Here is a 19,283-nt window from a genome sequence, read left to right on the forward strand (position 1 = left end):
GATGTAATCAACATCAAAAAGTAATATTTTTTTAATTATTTTTCTTGAATTTTAATTAATTTTCTTGAATTATTTTTCCAGTAAACTTGATTAAAAGTAAAGTAGAGGACTCGATTGTATAGACTTACAATACTATATGAATCAAACGTGAGTTTGGGGTGTTTCAATGGAGTTTTCAAAAATTTTATTTTTTTAATTTTAAATTAATTTCATTTTTAGTCTTTTATCCAAAGTAAATTTTAAAAAATAAAAATGTATTATTTTAACATATTTATAAACTATACTAAACACCCCATGCTACGACAAAAATAATAAGTTCTAAAAACAAGTCAATTCTTATTTCCCAAACCGACCAATCAGCGTGGAACACGTTCACTCACATAAACCCCCAAAACCTTTCATCAAAACGCACACTCCAGATTGAGAGAGAGAGAGAGAGCGAGAGGGCTAGAGACTTCAGTGCTTCAATGGCGTCAGGAGGAGGCAGCGTGGAGTGGCACTTGAGACCACCAAACCCAAAAAACCCGATTGTCTTTTTCGATGTTACCATCGGTACCATCCCTGCTGGTCGTATCAAAATGGAGCTCTTCGCTGATATTGCCCCTAGAACCGCCGAAAATTTCAGGTCCTGCTACTCCTTCCCTCTTCTCTGCATCAAACTTATTTATTTATTTATTTTGAAATTAATTTCATTTTATTTTTCTTTAAATCTTGCAGGCAGTTTTGCACAGGCGAGTACAGGTAAAAGAAATTCTTTTATCGATGTTTTCCCCATTTTTGTGGTTAATTAGATTGATTAATCACTGATTATGTAATTAATTAATTTGATTTTTGAAAAAAATGGCAGAAAAGCTGGATTACCAGTTGGTTACAAAGGATGTCAATTTCATAGAGTGATTAAAGATTTTATGATTCAAGCTGGTGATTTTCTTAAGGTTTGTTTGTTTTTTCTTCTTAATTTTCTATTTTATATGATTTAATGTTTTCAGCTTACCTGATTAGTTATTAATGGAATTTTTGGTTTGCAGGGTGATGGTAGTGGTTGTGTTTCTATTTATGGGCTTAAGTTTGAGGATGAAAATTTTGTTGCTAAACATACCGGCCCTGGTCTACTTTCAATGGTCTGTGCTTTTCTTTGTATATAAATGTGCCCCGTGTTGCTCTTATTTTGTATTGGGTGAATCGTGCTATTTCTCGCTTTCTACTGCTGCATTTATATGCCTTGTATCATTGCCCTGACTCTCCTCTTAGATAGTTCTCTGTTAATTGTCATGAATAATTTGATGCGTTAATATCTTGTGGGATCCTGTGGTGTATAACAACTACTAATTCTGTATTGGAAACTTAGTTTGATCGACTTTGAAATTTTGTTGCCAGGATAGACAAGATTTATGGCTCATTCTTTTTTGGAATCAGGACTCTTTTTTTTTTGACTTCCTATGATAATGCTTGAGGAGGTGGTGTTCCTCGACAGGGACCTTGTTTAACGTATTTATGTTTTACTGATAAAAGAATATATGGAATGGCTTTGCTTTAAGTCTAACCATAGGGGAAAAACTTAGTATGGAAAGTATCCATGTGTCTCACCTAATTGTTGTGAATCTTTGAGGCCAACATGAGTGAAAGTGCAACAGCGAAGAATTCCTCTGAGATGCCTGATTGTAAAACATTCAGAAATCTCAAATTTCTACATGCATGCTTTTCATATCATGGTTATTTGGAGAACAAGGGTAGAAATTCTAATTTGGGTGGGGTAACCTCAGAATTTTGGGGGCAATGAGGATTTCATCTTAATTAGCGTCCAGAGTCACTAAAAATGACTGTAAATGAAAACCCTAGTTTCTATAAACGCTAGCTCTCAAAATATTTAAATGCTAACCTACCTAGATTTATCATCAAATATCCTTGTTATTTGAGTTTGAAGACTGCTATATCACTAATACTGAAGGCCTTATCATTCCATTTGCAGGCAAATAGTGGGCCAAATACCAATGGTTGTCAGGTAATCTCTCTGCTGTTAGATGTTCAAAAAGTACGAAATAAATTGGTGTGTGCAAAGAGGTGTTAAACCTTGAAAGGACCTTTTTTCTGGTTGTTCAAGGTTTCCAGTTTGGTGGAAATAGAAATTTGATAAGCACGGTGGTGGATATTTAACCTTATAATGCTCCATTAAGATTGCTGCTTGCTCGAGCCATATCTTTAAAATTGCACTTAGTTGTTCCCCCCTTGCTTGCCCTGCATTTACTCCCAGATACAATTATTATTACAATTGAAAACTCAAGCATGCTGTTTCAATGTTTCAATCCCTCCTTTTATTTCCATTAAGACATGTTTGGTTTACTCAAGAATTGGGTACAGAAAGGGAATGGGATTCCGATACCATTTTGAATATATTTCACATTATAATTTTATGTGAAATCAAAACTTCTTGTAATGCAATTCTAATTTTACAAAAGAAAGAGTAACTTTTTCTGCATAAAACAAAATTTCTCATTTCTTACAGAATCCTAATCTGTGTTATTGGCAAATCAATCAACATTGCACACAGAATGGAAATGACCCCTCACTATTCCTAATGACAAACCAAACATGCCTTAGGATTCAGCAACATTGCTTTGAATGAGAGTTCTGGAGAACTTTCTCTATTTTCTGCTGTTTTAGCCATGAGTCAAAACACACACACAGAGAGAACACAATATGATTATATTGATTTGAACCTTCTTCCTTTGCAGTTTTTCATGACTTGTGCAAAATGTGACTGGCTCGACAATAAACATGTTGTATTCGGGGTATGTCTTCAAATTCTTATATAAGATTTTGTTATGCTTCTCTTTGCCCTTGTAATTGATCAGTTGAAAATTTTGCAATCTGTGTGTTTGGAAATCAGTTCAGGTTGGCTATATCTGATATAAAATTCAAATGTAATCCAACCTGAACTGACTTAGCCCTGCAATCAAATTGACATAATTATAGGTCTGTATTCAGCTTGGATTGGATCAGGTTGATTTAAGTTTTGTGCACAAGATTTTTCATGTAGATGTGCTACTCTTTTTCTAATATGTGCTCGTATTTCCCTCTAAGAAAGTTCATTTTACTCAACCTCACCAACTTCAATTTTATTTTCTGTTCTTATGTAGAGGGTACTTGGAGATGGTCTTTTGGTTATCCGAAAGATTGAGAATGTTGCCACGGGCCCCAACAACCGACCAAAACTACCATGTATTATTGCAGAATGCGGAGAAATGTAGGGGTTGAGTTCAAGAACAGCCCTGATGATGATTAATTACAAACATTTCTGTAATCCTTGTAGGAACAATATCATCTTAATTCACTGACCTTTGACCTACACATTTCTCAGAATGGAGTTTGAGAGGGACTCCCTGAATGCAGCAGCATTGTGGAGTTATAATTTGTTGTATATGACAATTTCTGAACATGGTATGGGAGTTTTTAAGGATATTTACATGATTGATGATAGATTTGCTCTACCCTAATGTTGCCAATTCGCATGTATAGTTTGTTAGATGAGTTGCTGATCTCTCTCTGCCTGTGCTGATTTTTCTCTGTGCAATGACTCCATTGTTATCCTTGTCTAAAGGATAAAGGATTATGAAGGGCTTCCTCTCTTGATCTGTTTTTACTAATCAATCATTGAAATCATATGAAAAAATGATTTAATTTTAATTGATATACAAGTACTAATGTGAAAAGAAAAAAAAAAGTATCAAAACAATTAGTGCTCGTTCCGTCATTAGTAACTTCTGATTTTTTTTTCCTCCAAATTTCTTTGAAAAATGTGTTTGATAAAATCTTAAAATTCGTTTTGAAAACTATTTAAAACTCAAAAGCTATAAATTAGTTTTTTTTTTAGCTTTTATGTCGTGTATAACATTAAAATATTTTCTTAGCATCATAAAATATCAAACATTTTTTACAACTATAACAACAACAAAAACCATAGCAAAAAGCTATAGCATTTCAGCAAAAAATATCGTAAAAATTTCCCAGAGAGGGGAATGAAAAAAAAAGGTATTGAAACGACGTCATTGTACTTGGACGATAAGAAAAAGGGGAGCGGCATCTAATCTTCGAACGACACGTAGTTTTGGAGAAACAAAACGGGGTCGTATAAGCTCCATCACCACCCAATCGCAATCATCTTCTATACCTAGCCTCGTGTCTTTCATTTTCTACACTGAAACAGCAAAAAAAAAAAAAAGAAAAAAAAAGGAAAGGAAAAGAAAGTTGCAATCTTTAGCGCGGTGGAGTTACTGAACTGAATCAATGGCGACGGCGACGGCGCAGGCATTGAGGGTCATGAAGGTAGCAGGAAACTCGAGAAATGTAGAAGAAGCAAGAGCTCGAGTCTTCGATTTCTTCAAATTGGCTTGTAGATCACTCCCAGCTGTCATGGATATTTACAATCTCGACGACGTCGTTAATAAGTCTCAGCTTCGCTCCGCTATCTCCTCTCAGATCCGCAAGAACGCTCACGTCACCAATGCTAAGGTCACCACTCTCTCCTCTCAATTTTTTTCTTCACTTTAAAATCTTGTTTTAATAATCAAGGATTATTAATTTAATAATTTTTTTTAAGTTGTGGTAATTGCAAATTAACTAGTGTTTGTTAGGTTCAGTAATGAGAAACACCACTCTGGAAAATCCCAGCCGTTGAATTAGCGGGACCCAATCATTCAATCAATGTTTGTGATATCTGGGGAAGAATGTTAGGTAAAAGTAGGATTAATCTTTTAGGGTTTGGTGAAGAAAGTTATTAAAAGAGAGAAGGATTAGATCAATGGAAGTTTGTGTATGATTCATTTCAGTGAGAGTTTTCGATTCAGGTAATAGTGTCAGTAATCAGCATGGTAAGGATTTTTTATTATTGTTGTTTATGTATGTAAATGGTCCGGTGTTTGTGCTTGGTGTTTTAGGTGAAGTATCAAGTTTTATTCTTTATGAAAGTTGTCTGCCTTAAGGTTTCAATTCATTTACAGATCCTATGAAAATTGAAGGCGGGTGAGAAAAAAAATGAGAGGAAGTGTTGAAGTAGTCGGTAAATATGTGATGCCATTTGTTCTTTTAAGTTAGACAAAATATGTGGATTGTTTCTCTGTTCATGTTTCTTTATGCATATCTTTTTAATAATAGAGCTACTACGAGTATGTGAAAGCATGTGTGCTGTGTTTTTCTCTCTTTGATGCACTTTTTCTCCCCTTTGTTGTCTGCATTCCCCTCATTTGCAACACTAATAACTCTGTGCTCTTCTCTTGTAGTATGTTCGTAAACATTATCTTTATAAGCTTAATCCTTGTCCTTCGTACCATTCAACGTTAGAATTTAAGATATTTGATTCTTGCTGCCAGAGAATCCAGTAGTCGGAATCAGAGATTCAAGCTGCCAACAACTACTGGTGTACGGAAACCCCTTCTACTTCAAGTTCAAACACTAACCCTCCTACTTACTGAGACATAGAACACCAAAAGGCTGGCATTGATGGATTTCTTGAAAATCTCTCACTGTACCCTGAACAAAGAAAATAAACTCGTCCTTTATTTTTCTCTTAAAATATTAGGAGCTACAAGAATGATTCCATAAAGAAGAAGGAAAACATTAGATTCCCTGGAAAAGAAGGAAATATCATTTCATCTCCAAACTGTAAGTGCAGTAGCATCAGTGATGACTTTGTATTTCCTTGGCAACCAAGTTGTTGTCATTAGAGTTAGCATCGATTTCTTGATACCAGATACCAGTGTATTGATAAAGGATGTTATTATTTCCATCTGTTTTGGGAGGTGGTTCTAACTCGAAACCAATTACTGTTCAAAGTAGATTGGGTGTGCTTAATAGGTTTTACCAGTAGTTTTTGATTGTTTAACCTTTTGATAATAGATCATAACAGTCATTGTATATTCTCTTTTCCTACTTATCCAGTCTCTCCCAACCATTTGTGGATATATTTGCTTCTTTACTTCATTCCAATAAGTTTATGATGGGGTTTGAAAATAAATTTGGTAGTGTCTTTGCTGGGCATTAGATCATTCCTTTCTTTGTTTTTTTTTTTTTTTTTTGTGTTCAGGGCTTCTTTTGATTAGGAGTGAGAGCTCCTCAAGGGAGTCACCAAGGAGACGGATATATATATATATATATCTGAGTAGTTATTATGGATTATTGTGGCATTAAAATATCGCTATTTTGCTGATAGTCATAACCTGTAGGTGATTGATATGCTGCTCTTCAAGGGGATGGAAGAGCTGGGCAACATTGTGGAACATCATAAGCAGCGGCATCATATCATTGGCCAGTACATACTAGGGAAAGAAGGGACCTTGCACGATTCATCACCCAAGGATCCAAGCACCTCTGATTTTCTCAAGAATTTCTATAGTGGCAACTACTTTTGAAACTCTATGTTATGTGAACGTGCCTCTCTTTGGTTTTGCTTCGGGTCACCGATTTCCCAAATAAATGAACTAATATTTCTGTGTCGTTTGGTTTGCTGGATAAAATCCTCGACCATTTGTTCATGGTCCACTTTATTGGAACCAGATTACAATTTTACGAATTCCTGTTAGTTTTCATAAATCAAGGATATGTAATTGTTGTTGGTGGTTGAAGATGCATATAGCATTCTGTATCGTGTGCATGTTGTTGCTTAGTTTCAGATAATTCTGTCAGTGGCCCATGATAATATAGCATAGTCTAAGATAATAAAGAGGTCATTTGCTAGGAAAGCATCGAATGTAAAAACTTCTTTGAAAGGACACTGCAATTAGAAGTTTATGAATAAAATTATAGCCAGAATCCTTGCTCAGAAATCTTGATCATGTAAAAATATTCATAGAGCAGGTAATACAACTTTAAAATGTGATACGGTGAAGATAACAAAACAAAGGGTAACATTATCATGTATTTGCAATTTTTTATTAACAGTGATCTAGATTTCTATTATGTATAGAGTTGAGATAAATGCCTGCCTCGTTAGAAAATTGAAAACCCCAAAATCTGTATTTCGCTTTCCTCGTCCGCAAATTTGTCACCAAGTACAATGTCATAGTTGTCAAACCCTGTGTGGTCTAGCATTTTGACCTGAGAAATTCAGGATTTGAAGTCTGACTTGGGCTAGGTTTCTAGTGAGAAAAATAAACTTTGATTAATAATAATATATTACTAGTAACGTGTTATGCCGGTCAAATTAGAAAATGTTGTTCATCAACTGTAACTCAACTAGTATTAATATCTCTTTTCCTCCTTCCTTGATGTCTCGAGTTCGAATCTTTTTTAAAAAAGAAGTGAAGAAAATGCATATATTTGAGATAGCCAGTAGGAGAGCTCTCACCACTTGGAGTAATGAGTAAAACCAGACGTAAAAGGGCAGAAGCAATGGTGATCTTGTCCATGGTGACAAATTTGTTGAGGGAAAGGAAAAATCGAATAGTATTTCAAAATATCATCCACGGGGAACTTATACAGTCGATTGATTGGTCATCATATGATTAAATTTCATAGATTACTTCTTTTAAAAGCTATTTTCATGGATTTACTTTCCTTGAGTGTAAGAAAATCTAGATTCTAGATTGATATTGTAAGGGTTTTGATGCATTTGTATGTCAGGAAAAATAATTTGATCTGTGAGTTTAATCGCAATCTTAAAATATGCTACAAATTAGTCAGGTTATGGCTATGATTATTGTCGCAATCTGATTTTAACTCCTCTATTTTTTAAATTGGGGAGCAGAATGACATGAAAGGAGGAATAGCAGGACCAGGATTACAGAAATTAAATAATGTAATGAAGATCAGATAAAAAAAAATCGAGATTATCTTCCATAAGGAAAGAAAAATAAAAGTGGTAGTTGAGTTTAATGAAATTTTTTTATTATGATCATAAAGGAAAGGAAGAGATTCTGTGGGATTTAAGAACGAAAATTTTGATCTTTAATAAAAAAATTACTCAAGTTCAAGATTTTTATTAAGGAAAAACAATAAAAATAAAAATCAAATTAATTATTGGATTCTTTTTCTAATAAGATTTAACACTATAAATAGAAGTCATTTGCCCAATAAGGGGGAGGAGTGAATTGGGAGAGAATAAAAAAAAAAAAAAGGAGAAAATTCTTAGAGAAAGAGAGGAGAGAAGAAAAAAACTGTCAAAAATTAATTTAATTTTCTATCACTTAATTTTTTAATTGAGACCGATTGCTTTCAATTTGATTCATTTAGATTTTATATTAGATTGGTCATCTAATAATTTTGATCATTTTAGATTTTATATTGAAATTGATCACCTTTTAATTTGACCAATTTAAAATTTTTTTATTAAAATTGATCGTTTTTGGAGTTGATCCTTTTAATTTTCCTGTCGATAATAATTCCCTCTAGATTTGACTAATTTATATTTTATGTTAAGTCTAGTCGTTTCTCGAATTAACTTGTTTAATTTTTTATAATTTGATTTACTAGTTAAAATTGGTTACCTCTCGAATTGATCTATTTAAGTATTTTCAAACGATTCTTTTATTTTCCAATGTTTTCTTGTACACTTATTATACAAAATATATATATCTTTATACCATAAGTATCGTAAAGATATAGCAGTTGTCATAACTCATATTTTATCTCTTTTTTTTAATGTATTTTTAAAAATATAAATTTCAAAAAATAAATTCAGTGCAATTAAGTAAATTTGAGGTCATTTAATAATCTTTGGGTGCTTCATTTTATTTTATCGAGTGATCGGTTTTTTATAAAATAAAAATTAGGAAGAAAAATGAAGGCAAAGAAAAAAATGACCATAATTATATGAATGAACTAATATAATGAAGATGGGAAAAATAGTAAATGAGGATTATCCAGGAGGAAAGATACTTCTAAGTAATTATGTATATAAGGGTTCTATTCTTATAAAGTTGAGACTTTGCTATTTCAAGAAAAAAATATAAATATTTTCTTGTAAAAATATTATTTTGTTAGATAGTGTTATACTTTTCACCCTAATATTATGCACCAAAACTCTTTAAATATGAGTGGAGGTTTCCGAGTCTATTTTGAATATAATTCAAGAAATGAGCTCGATGTTTAATTAATCATTCACCACTATGCTTAATTAGATCTTATTATTAAACTTAGGTTCTGAATCACTATTATAGGTTTAGGGAGTTTTCTTAATAAATATAGATAAACTAGTTTAGACAAACTTTAATAAAAGTAGAATAAATACTTTTATTATATAAAAAAACAAATAATAATGTAGTTTATTTTAAGTAGAATATGTATAATGATTGTCATCTTTGTTTTTAATAGAAAAATAGCATATTGATTAATTAATAAGGCCTTCAAGATTTAATATTTTTTGTTTTAAAATACAATAAAAAAAAATTAATTTTTTATTTTATTTTTAAAGTCAAAATTATCAAAAATCACTAAAAATATATCAAATTAATATTTTTTCAAGACAAATACTTTTTTAAAACGCACCACCAAACAGTCGCTAAATTAAAAATTTCTCAGTGCGCCGCGTAAATAAACACACATGAAAACCACATGGCAAACCTCGCTAACATACACGCACAAAGAACCTTCGATTTTAACCTTCCATGCTTGGTTTTACTCTTAACAAAAATGTTGAGGTGTCTTGACATTTTCATTAGCATATGCTTTTTTAATTTTTATTTTCAACCTTTTTCAATTAAAATATGAGTCTTCAACAAAAGATAATAGGTTGACCAAGATGAATAAATCAACTCAAAATGAAAGTTTCTCAACTTTCAAAATCATTTCGAGATTGTCAAGTACAAGGACAGCATATTCTAAACTTACCATTACAACTGTGGATAAAATGAAAACAGGAAGACGATCATCAGGCTACAAATAATTAACATTGATGCATACTGTACTTGATGGACCCAAATTCTATGCTCTAAGATGATTAGTATGAAAGAAAGAACAGTGCCATGATACACATCTGGGACTACAACAAGAGGAATGCAGAAAAGAAAAGCTATTTTGAGCACTAGAAACAAGAAGCACTGCTGGATGTGGAATGAGCCTTTGTGATTTTTGTGCAGAACTAGAGTTCAGATGCAAAGCAGATTCACTCCCTCGGTCGCGCAAGCCAGAGGGAACTAAGAGCACGTAAACGGGAGAAGTAATCATGAATTGCGAGGAGAGCACGAGCAGACTGACGGGTGGTTAATATTCGTTGCATTTGCTGTAATGTTTGCTGCCTCAAATTGTCAGCCTGGTTTTGTAATATACATTAAAAGAAAAGTCCTTTTGAGAGATGATACTACGATTATGGAGGCAAGAAAAACTCAAAACTGTATCTGGTTTAGGAACTCTTGATCAGTATTACAAATTTCAAGGTTCTATGGGATCTCCATGCTTTAGGCAACATACAAAACAATTAGAAGCATACCTGGCGAATAAATCCCTCGAGGGTGCCTAGTTTTCCCATGGCCATGGCCATCTGACCCATGTAATTTGCCACGTTTCCGGATGAACCTGAGGAGCCAAGAGATCCGCTGGACAATGTCTCAGCCAGGGACTGCTGCAATGCCTCCATCCCTTGAGATAATGCATCTTCTGCCTGTTGGGAGGACTGCTGCAAGTTGCCAATGCCCACCAACTGCTGGTCTGTTAAAGGCTCCAATTGATTCACAAGAAGCTGCAACCATGATCATTAAATTTTATCATGTTCTCCAACAAAAAATTAGATATAGGAGTAGTTTGTTCAGCCACGAGCCAAGGGCACTCTAAGAAATGAAATGTGATAATCAAATCAATCCATCAAAATAACAAGAGAAAGGAGACTAACAAACACGTTGTATGTACCATTTATTGGGGCTATCAGGAAAAGGTCATGAGCTTTCCCTTCTAAGATGCATAAACCAGTGCATACAAATCGTTTTCCAACAAAATATAAACTCACAATTTTGCCTGTATTTGCAGGCATACAAGCACACAAAAGGAAGCAGGTGGCTATAAAATTTCTTCTTCCAACCACACATCCGGGGTGAGGTGATGCTGCCCTCTCTGCGGCCCTCAATCCCAACCTTGTCTTCTAAGATTAATTTCATGCTATACAGATAAATCTGTATGCTCGCACAAATAAACATGCCCATGTGCATGTCCGAATAATGTAGTGTTGCTGGAGAAACAACTCTTTTACAGCAAAAAGAAATTACCATACAAACAAAAATATTTAGAACAGCCTAGCCCCAGAAAGGCTACAAGAAAATGAATTTAGGGAAACGCAAGGGGTGCAAATGAAAGAACCAACCTTACCAACTTGCTGGGAAGATAGGCAATGGGATACCAAAACTTGATGATAACATTCTAAAATGTTTGAGAAGTAAAAACCATAGTTTCAGAGCAGAGGACTAAGGGATTCCTATGCCAGCTTATAAATAATAATTACTCGAAGTTCACCTTTGAACTTCTGAATAGATTTGATGTCAAGAAGAAACTGTGAATCATACCACTCAGGGCTTCAGATCAAAGATTGACAAGTGAAATGGGAACTGGATGGATCCTATATGAGAACCCTAATGATAGGGAATAAGTCAGAACCACTCAACCTCGAAGCTTAATATGTTAAGTGATGCACCAGGAATGCTTTTATAATATATTTCTCTAACAGAATATTTGTTATGCAGTCAAGTAGCATCCAGTTAACCAAAGACCTTTTAACTAGCAGCATATGGCTATAACAGTACAGTATGAGATTCTCTAACAATCCAAAACCCACACCCAAGTAATTCATAATTAATTGGTTATTTCTACAAATTTGCAGTTTGACACCCTCGCCCTGCTAGGTAGAGCATTAGTAGCATCAATTCTTTATTAATAAATTAAATGGAGATTCTTTTTTCCATGCAAGATTACAATAATCATTTAATACTTAAGTAATGCCACCTCTCCTAGAACAAATCCCTGCATATGGAGAACATTGAAAGCACGCACATTAACCTTACCTTGAGGAGTTCAGATGAACGGAAGCCACCAAGCCACAAAAAACACCTCTCTGCAGGCGTCTTCCACATGCCAGACAGCAAATGGAAAACATCAGCCTTGGCTGCATTGCTCTTCAGCCTGAAAACTTCATCATAATGAGCCATTATACCATCAATGATAATACGAAGTTCTGTATCACCCGTGTGAGAATTGACAGCTGATCTCAGCTCATTAATTTGTCGATTTTGGTCCTCCAGCCATCGTGCATATTCTACATCAAATGCCATGGCCCCTGCAAAAAGATACAGTTAACCAGCTAATGTGTTAGCATGCGAATGTTTGTGAACTTAAACCCTGGAAATGAAAGAACCACAGAAATTTCAAAGTCATTCCAATGTATAAATGTAGAGCTAACATCATGTTCATTCGTTCAATTCAGCAGGCATGAATATGTGGAGCTCATCCAACAATTACCAGGCATGAAACATCTAGTTTATTCCCAAAAATACACACTTTTCAAACAATGAATCTTGCTTAGTGAAGAAAATAGGCATTACCATTTCCACTCATTGAATGAGATTGGTCTCCTGAGCTTGATACGAAAATTCCCTGTATGAGAGAAAATTCAGTGAGATGAGAGACCTCATAATGGGGGTGCTTAATGAAGAAACTAAAAGCATTACACAATGTGGCACAGAATTAGCCAAACCTAACCTGCTGCCGTGCCCGTTGAAGCTCCTGTTCCAGTTGGGTTAGCTTCAACCGGCTACTCTCCAGCTGCTGGACATATGCCTAGGGAGACACATGAAAGGATGAAACTCAAATAATTACAAGAGATTTTACTAGGCTGCATGCATTTAGTGTGTAATAGATAAACCAGAAGATTGTGTGTAAAGAAATTTCACACAGGTAGAATCATAAAAAGTTCACACAAAGGATGCACTACCGGATCCGCTGTAACAAATTATTGCTAGAAAAGGCATGTAAGTGCTTATAACATGTAAAAGTTAGAACTAATTGTTCTGGCACCTTCTTTTCTTGGTCTTATCAATGATTTTAAGAAAAAAAAATTACTGATGTAATATTAGAACAAGATTACACCAAGGTAAAAGGTAGGAGAAGATTCTTGAACTCGTTTGGGAAGTTGATTTCTGACACATCCTCACTTTTCTCTTTTAACTCTTTTAAGTTTGAGGATGAATCCTCTATCATTTTTGGGAAGATCTGGGGTTATAGGTTCTCACTTTTCTACTGGTTTTAATTGCCTCTATAGTTTTTTCTGTCTTTAAGTTGCCTCCATAGAAAACTTTTATCATATTGAGAAACGATGTTTTCCTTTGGGAATTCTACAAATTTTCTTCCAAGTAGAGATAAGAGAGCTGGACATCAGCTACATCTGGAAATTTTTCTCATAATTATTCCTTCCTCCTTGCACACAGATCTGACCTCTTCTCATTTTCCTTGGCTACCTAAATGGAAGGCAAATGTACCTTCAATGTGTACCATGAGTCAGTTCATCTGGGGCACCAATCAGTATATAATCTTTTGGGACAAGCAATTACCCTTCTTTCTGATCAGGGATTGGATAGTTTTTCTAGCATTGCAAAGGGGGTTCTCAATTGTTTTTTGTTGTATTCAACAGGAAAGTGTATTCTTCTCCTTTGCAAGCATTTCCCTTTCTACTACTAAAATGTTTTTCCTATAAAGTAAACCATAATGAAGTGAAGCAAAGTCACATCCCCCATGTGCACACAGCTTGGCCCGTGTTGCCCTTGAACGGGATTAGTTTTTAACCACATTAAACTATGCAAATTTAGCTATTAGAAATAAAAATCAGTAACAATGTCTGAGAGCATAACAATTAAGATCAATACCAATTTGTGTGACAACATTCAATTGCCATTTGAAAATTAATCGGTAAAGAACATGCTGAAAAAAGTATGTTAAGAAACAAAAACAAGTACAGGTAAAGGATGAAACGTACTTTCTTCCTCAAACGGCTTTTTCTTGCAGCTTCTCTATTTTGAGCAAGCCTACGAAGAGTCTGCAAAGTGTAATCAAACGATCATCAAGTAAAACTAGATGGAGTAGCATATTGTGAGTGCAATTAATATATAACATTTTCACCTTCTGGTCCATTTTATCCTTTGATCTGTCACTGGAATCAGACACCACAAGAGCTGTAGATTGACTTCCATCAAACTGCACACATACAATTTTTAGGTGTTGGAATGGAATTGATTTGGTCCAATCAATACATTTTCTAATGAGCAGAATGAATGATGTCAGTGCTTGCTTCATCAAGCAAAAGAAGAGATGCACGTTGAAATCCAAAAGGCAAGAATGGTAAACTAGAAGAATTCTTGATTACAGGCACTTATTAGAAACAAGAATATAATAAAACTATTGAAACAGTGTACCTCCTAAGCAAATTTCCAATTTTACAGAATTAAGTGCTTAACATCATGTCACGAGAGTACAAGGCAAGAAAAAAACAGCACCCTTTGATTTTTATCATCTGTGTCTGCATCTGTTGAGATATCAGTCCTCGGACTAGCATCAGCCATATTTGTCTCCCCCCAGTTCTCAGTATTAACACTTCGTATAGAGACCTGGTTTGACTGTTGAATGTTTTCTAACAGTAACTTCTGAGTCTCCCCCCAGTTTTCTGTACTAACACTTGGTATAGAAACCCGGTTTACCCTTGGAACTTTTTCTAATGGTAACCTCTGAGACTCCACCTGGACAGAAGATGACTGTTTCTGCCAAGTCAGGGAGGAGGACAAAATTAGTAGAAGTAACCACATGGGCAAATTATCATCCATCTAAGAAACTCACCTTGTCAAAAGCACCACTAGTGAGGGGGTCAGAAGGGATTGCTTGCGTTCTTTCTTTTGCTGAATTGAACACGGCACCTGCAATGGCACATATTACATAAAGGACTTTGCATAGGAAGACAAAAACCATTCAATCTAATTTCACTACTTCATGAAAATTGATGTTAAATTTGTTCTGTGAAACCAAAAAAAAAATATTTTCACAAGTATGCTACATCTTGTTAAAACTTTTAATTCTAGCTGGTTGTACATTCTTGAAATATCTATTTTTTATGTCCTAATAATATATGCACAGTTATCCATTTCCATCGATCACATAGTTTTCTTTCTTCAGTTTCTTCATTTTGATTGCATCTTTGTTTATTTATCAAATGCCAACAATCATGGTAGACAATGTAGGAGATCCTTAATTATTTTCTATGCACTGTGATCAGTATTATCTGAATTTTTTCTCCCACTCTCTTTCCACAAAAAACTATTGAACATGATTTTTCTTATGATGATTTTCAAAGCATTACTACGTAGACTATTCTGTGAATTGTTGCAATTAGATTGATGTGGCTCTTGATTCTGAAATATATTGCAACCCCAGCAAATATTTTACACAAATAACTTACCTCGACCGTCCCTAAAAGTTTAAGGCTAGCAGTTCATTTAGCAATAAGTCAACGTCAACTGCTCTAGTCAATTCAATTTAAGAACAGAGGATGGTCCATGCATTTACTATCTCGGGGGTGGATGTAATTTGCCCTTATCCAAAAACATTAGATTATATTTTTCTGCGGAATAACAATATTCCTATGAATTTGTTTCTGCACAATTAAAAAAAGAATAAGTTTTTGTGAAAATTTTAGATCACCAAAAAGATATCAGCAGATAAAATTTAATTATAGAATCTACTAGATGAAAGAGCACAACAAGCTGTGCCATTTTTAAATTAGTCCCTTGCAAGTTGGATTGCTCAAAACTTACCTGGACTCAGGTCAATAGCATCGTCCTCTAAGAACACCCCAAAATAAGTAGCACAGTGATGATGGATTGTGCTTCCCTCTACACAACTGAAGCCATAATTGTCACCAAATAAGTACCAAGAATTTGTTGAGTGTTGTAATTTTACAACCAAAAAGTATCAAGCGACACCATCAGTCCAAATAAGTCATACATTATGTTGTGTTTTCCTCTTCAAAACCAGTAAAAGTAGATACATCTTGACCAAAAATTCCACATACATCATGACCAAAAATTTCACAATGACCTTCCAGATTAAACTTTTAGAAACAATAGAGAGTATACTGCAATTACTGGAACAACAGAGGAGAAAGAAGAAAGGGAGATGGAAAAACACGGTCAGCAATTGAACTGCTTGGGAGAACTTCCAACTTTCAACCCAAGACCTAAGGAAAAATGCAAAAAAAACCTCTGAGATAGAAAGTGGGGTGTAGGTAAGTACGAGCCTCTCTTAGCCTGCCTTTTATTAAGTATTAGGAGAGAAGCAACATCTTCATCTAATCAAGTTGCTCAAGAGCTCACCCCTGTGCAGGAAGCCTCCCTCAGTGCTGACCGTATAGTTTGTTTGATTAAAATATGTCTAGGTACTTAACCTCTCTCTCACAATCAAGTTCCTCTGAACACTTGCAAGAATATTTAGCAAATAAAGCAATTTAACTTAAAATAGTTCCCATCATCAGAGCTTGAATGGTATAAAAGCTATATAACCTTGACAGAGTGATGAAGCATGGAAATCATTCATATGTAACTAATGCAGAAAAGCTTTTATGAGAACAAACAAATTACATCACACTCTCAATATCCAGACAACACATTCAAAATCATTCAATGCCAACCTTTGAAGCTATCAATCAAACAGAGAAATTCCTGGTTATTATTATACTCTGGCCTACCAACTTTTGAGACGATGTTTATACTCTGATATTGACCCACTAGAAATTATTTATGATGTGAGTACAAGACACCCAGAAATGCGTTCAAGTTCTTGAACCTACTATTGGTTATACATGTGTCTGTGCATGTATATATAGACAAAAATAAAAGTAAGCGGAACAGGCACAAAGAAATCCAACTTGAAGGATGAAATAATGAATGAAATGTTCAATTGAAAACATCTATATAAAAAGTAATAGAAGAGGAACTGTACATTGCGTTTGAAATTGGTGACTGAGGATCAAAGCTCGGCATCACTACGGCCGTCTTCTCATCTTCTGCACCAGTTCTACTCCCCATGCATCATCGCCATCTTAACCTCCTTAGTCCCCTTCAAACAAATCAGCACCCCAAAACACTGCCTAGAACTAAAGGCCAGAAGTATCACCAACTTCCTTCAGTAAAAACAATTGAAGAGAAAGAGGGGAAAAGATAAAGAAAACTAAAAATATAGTAATAAACAAATATATAAAAAGCCACAATTTCCTTTAACAGAATGCGACCTAGCAATATTAGTTCATATACATAGGACAGAAAAGTTTTCCCAAAACCTAACTTGAAAATCTATTCAACTAAACCAAGCAAACTCCACATTGTCTATCATCCACAATAACAGAAGATGTTTCTAAGTTTCCAATTAAATTCTGAGGTATGCAAAGTACCAGGAAATAACCAGATAGCAGAATCTTGATGATTTTCTGGCTAGTGTTGATAGATTTTAGAATCAATCAGCATCTGGCTAGCAATACAGTCAAGAAAAAAAGAAAAAGTAGGTGCTCACGGATGTTCTTACCCAAATCAGCCAAAGTTGGTGCACAAATTGAACTAGCTAAGTCTGAGACGAAGCAATAATTCTATGCATCAGATTCAACAAGACCAAGCAAAAGAAAAAGGGAGAGGAAAAGCAAAACAAACTCGAAGAAATCAAATCAGATAACTCATCAATTGGACACATATGGGTCACACGCTTGCAAATCTTACCATCCAACCTTATCCATCATCTCACATGACATCCAGAAGAGAAATCAAAGAGTATCACTTCAAAACCCTAACAGCATAACTTTCAACGCAAAATTGAATTCAGTATCTACTTAAGCTTGGCCACTCTGTAGCAATAACAGACTTCAAGATCAACCCAATAGGATGGTAAAATCCCTAGATACAGATGCTACTTAAAATCAAATTCATCCATCCAGCAAGCAGTACACAATTTGCAACAACTCAATAACGCAGCAAAGATGGAGAATGACACTACAAAACCCAGAGTCCAATATCAATAAAATGCTCTACCAATTCAACAATACTCGGAAGCCAAAAAATGATGGACAAGGGACATAAAACCCTTGATAATGAGCAACTTGTATAGATCAAAATTCTACCCTAAGATGTGAAGTTACAAACTTTAACCAAAATGAAGCTGAAACACTCCCAAATTCATCGCCTTCAAATATAAAGGAGACCTTGACCGCATCAAGCACAGATTTCACACCAAACTAGCAATACCCAGATAGCCAAAATCAACAAAAAAACAAAACCAATTCAAGCTAAAAAAAACAAAACAAACTCACTTCCTTTACTATAAAGCAGCAAACTTTCATTTCATAAATGATTGTTTTCTAGTCAACATCACAACAAAGTATGAAAAAAGCTTAAGAAGGTCAAAATTCCACCCACTTTGCAAACAGGCAGCAAACCTTCACTTCATAAATTGATTGTTTTCTAGTCAAAATCATAAGAAAGTTCGAAACAAACCAAACCCACCTGGGATTCTGTTGTTGTTGATGATTTAAAGCTTTCAACTTTGCAAAATTGTATGTATTCGATTGTTGGAGGTAAGAAAAGAGTGATGAATGGATCGTTCCAGTGTCCAGACGTCTTCTTCTGTGAGAAACTTTCCACTTTCCAAGGACTAATGATTTATTTAATCACTATAATAATGTTTTAGTGCTTTGACATCAATTGTTTTTTAAAAAAAACAAATATATCAAATTAAACTACAAATTTCAGAGAAACAACACTGTTGGGAAAAAATTGATGTAATAGTACAGTTTCTTCGTTTCTAAAATGTGACAATTATATGACACTTTTTTGAAACCTAACATTAATTAAATGGATTTAGTAATGCTATTGATAAGTCCAAATTATTTGATAAAACATAGAGATAGATAAATAGATAATTTATATTTATATATTTTAAAATTATTTAAATATTATATTATTGAATTATTTTATATTCATTTTGTATGCATTTATTTTTATTTTTATTTTTATTTTGCATTTTTTAAACTACTTATGATTATAAAATATAAGAATATGTTGACTTGAGTTAGAATTTGTTAATTGTGGTTATTGTAATTTTTTACAGAAATTTTTTCAAGCGAAATAAAATTTTAAGTATAATTGTTTTATAAAGGAAATTCTATTCAAATTTTGATAAAATTATAAATATTTTAACTCTCTAAAATTATAAAGTAAATAAAAATTCAAATTAACAAAAACTATAATTTTATAAAAATTTTAAGATTTAAAACACAAAAATAACCCAAAATC

General features: G+C 34.1%; 3 protein-coding genes across 9 annotated transcripts; 2 read left to right on the plus strand and 1 right to left on the minus strand.

Annotated features, from left to right (window-relative positions):
* Window positions 1-393: 393 nt before the first annotated feature.
* Window positions 394-3,488, plus strand: LOC133692307 (peptidyl-prolyl cis-trans isomerase CYP22). The gene is made up of 7 exons (XM_062113156.1): window positions 394-625; window positions 718-741; window positions 848-935; window positions 1,029-1,121; window positions 1,970-2,002; window positions 2,733-2,789; window positions 3,138-3,488. Exons 1-7 carry the CDS (start codon window positions 468-470, stop codon window positions 3,246-3,248), a joined length of 564 nt encoding a protein of 187 aa, XP_061969140.1. The 5' UTR covers window positions 394-467; the 3' UTR covers window positions 3,249-3,488.
* A 691-nt stretch (window positions 3,489-4,179) lies between these two features.
* On the plus strand, window positions 4,180-6,617 carry LOC133681120 (NADH dehydrogenase [ubiquinone] 1 alpha subcomplex subunit 6). The gene is made up of 2 exons (XM_062104227.1): window positions 4,180-4,509; window positions 6,219-6,617. Exons 1-2 carry the CDS (start codon window positions 4,285-4,287, stop codon window positions 6,402-6,404), a joined length of 411 nt encoding a protein of 136 aa, XP_061960211.1. The 5' UTR covers window positions 4,180-4,284; the 3' UTR covers window positions 6,405-6,617.
* A 3,118-nt stretch (window positions 6,618-9,735) lies between these two features.
* On the minus strand, window positions 9,736-18,774 carry LOC133681121 (transcription factor TGA2.2-like). Of its 7 annotated transcripts, none has more exons than XM_062104233.1 (13): window positions 18,495-18,764; window positions 17,527-17,568; window positions 16,948-17,101; window positions 15,765-15,850; window positions 14,794-14,870; window positions 14,457-14,717; window positions 14,083-14,157; window positions 13,940-13,999; window positions 12,670-12,747; window positions 12,513-12,564; window positions 11,976-12,247; window positions 10,418-10,666; window positions 9,736-10,240 (listed from the first exon to the last, which is right to left on the minus strand). In XM_062104233.1, the coding sequence occupies exons 3-13, from the start codon at window positions 17,031-17,033 to the stop codon at window positions 10,094-10,096; spliced, it is 1,443 nt and encodes a 480-aa protein (XP_061960217.1). In that variant the 5' UTR covers window positions 17,034-17,101; window positions 17,527-17,568; window positions 18,495-18,764; the 3' UTR covers window positions 9,736-10,093. The 7 variants fall into 7 exon arrangements, with proteins under 7 accessions (XP_061960217.1, XP_061960218.1, XP_061960216.1 ...); XM_062104234.1 differs by having other exon boundaries at window positions 16,948-17,124; XM_062104232.1 differs by having other exon boundaries at window positions 16,948-17,128.
* Window positions 18,775-19,283: the final 509 nt, after the last annotated feature.

Source organism: Populus nigra, chromosome 1 (genome assembly GCF_951802175.1).
Source record: "Populus nigra chromosome 1, ddPopNigr1.1, whole genome shotgun sequence".
Lineage (NCBI taxonomy): Eukaryota > Viridiplantae > Streptophyta > Magnoliopsida > Malpighiales > Salicaceae > Populus > Populus nigra.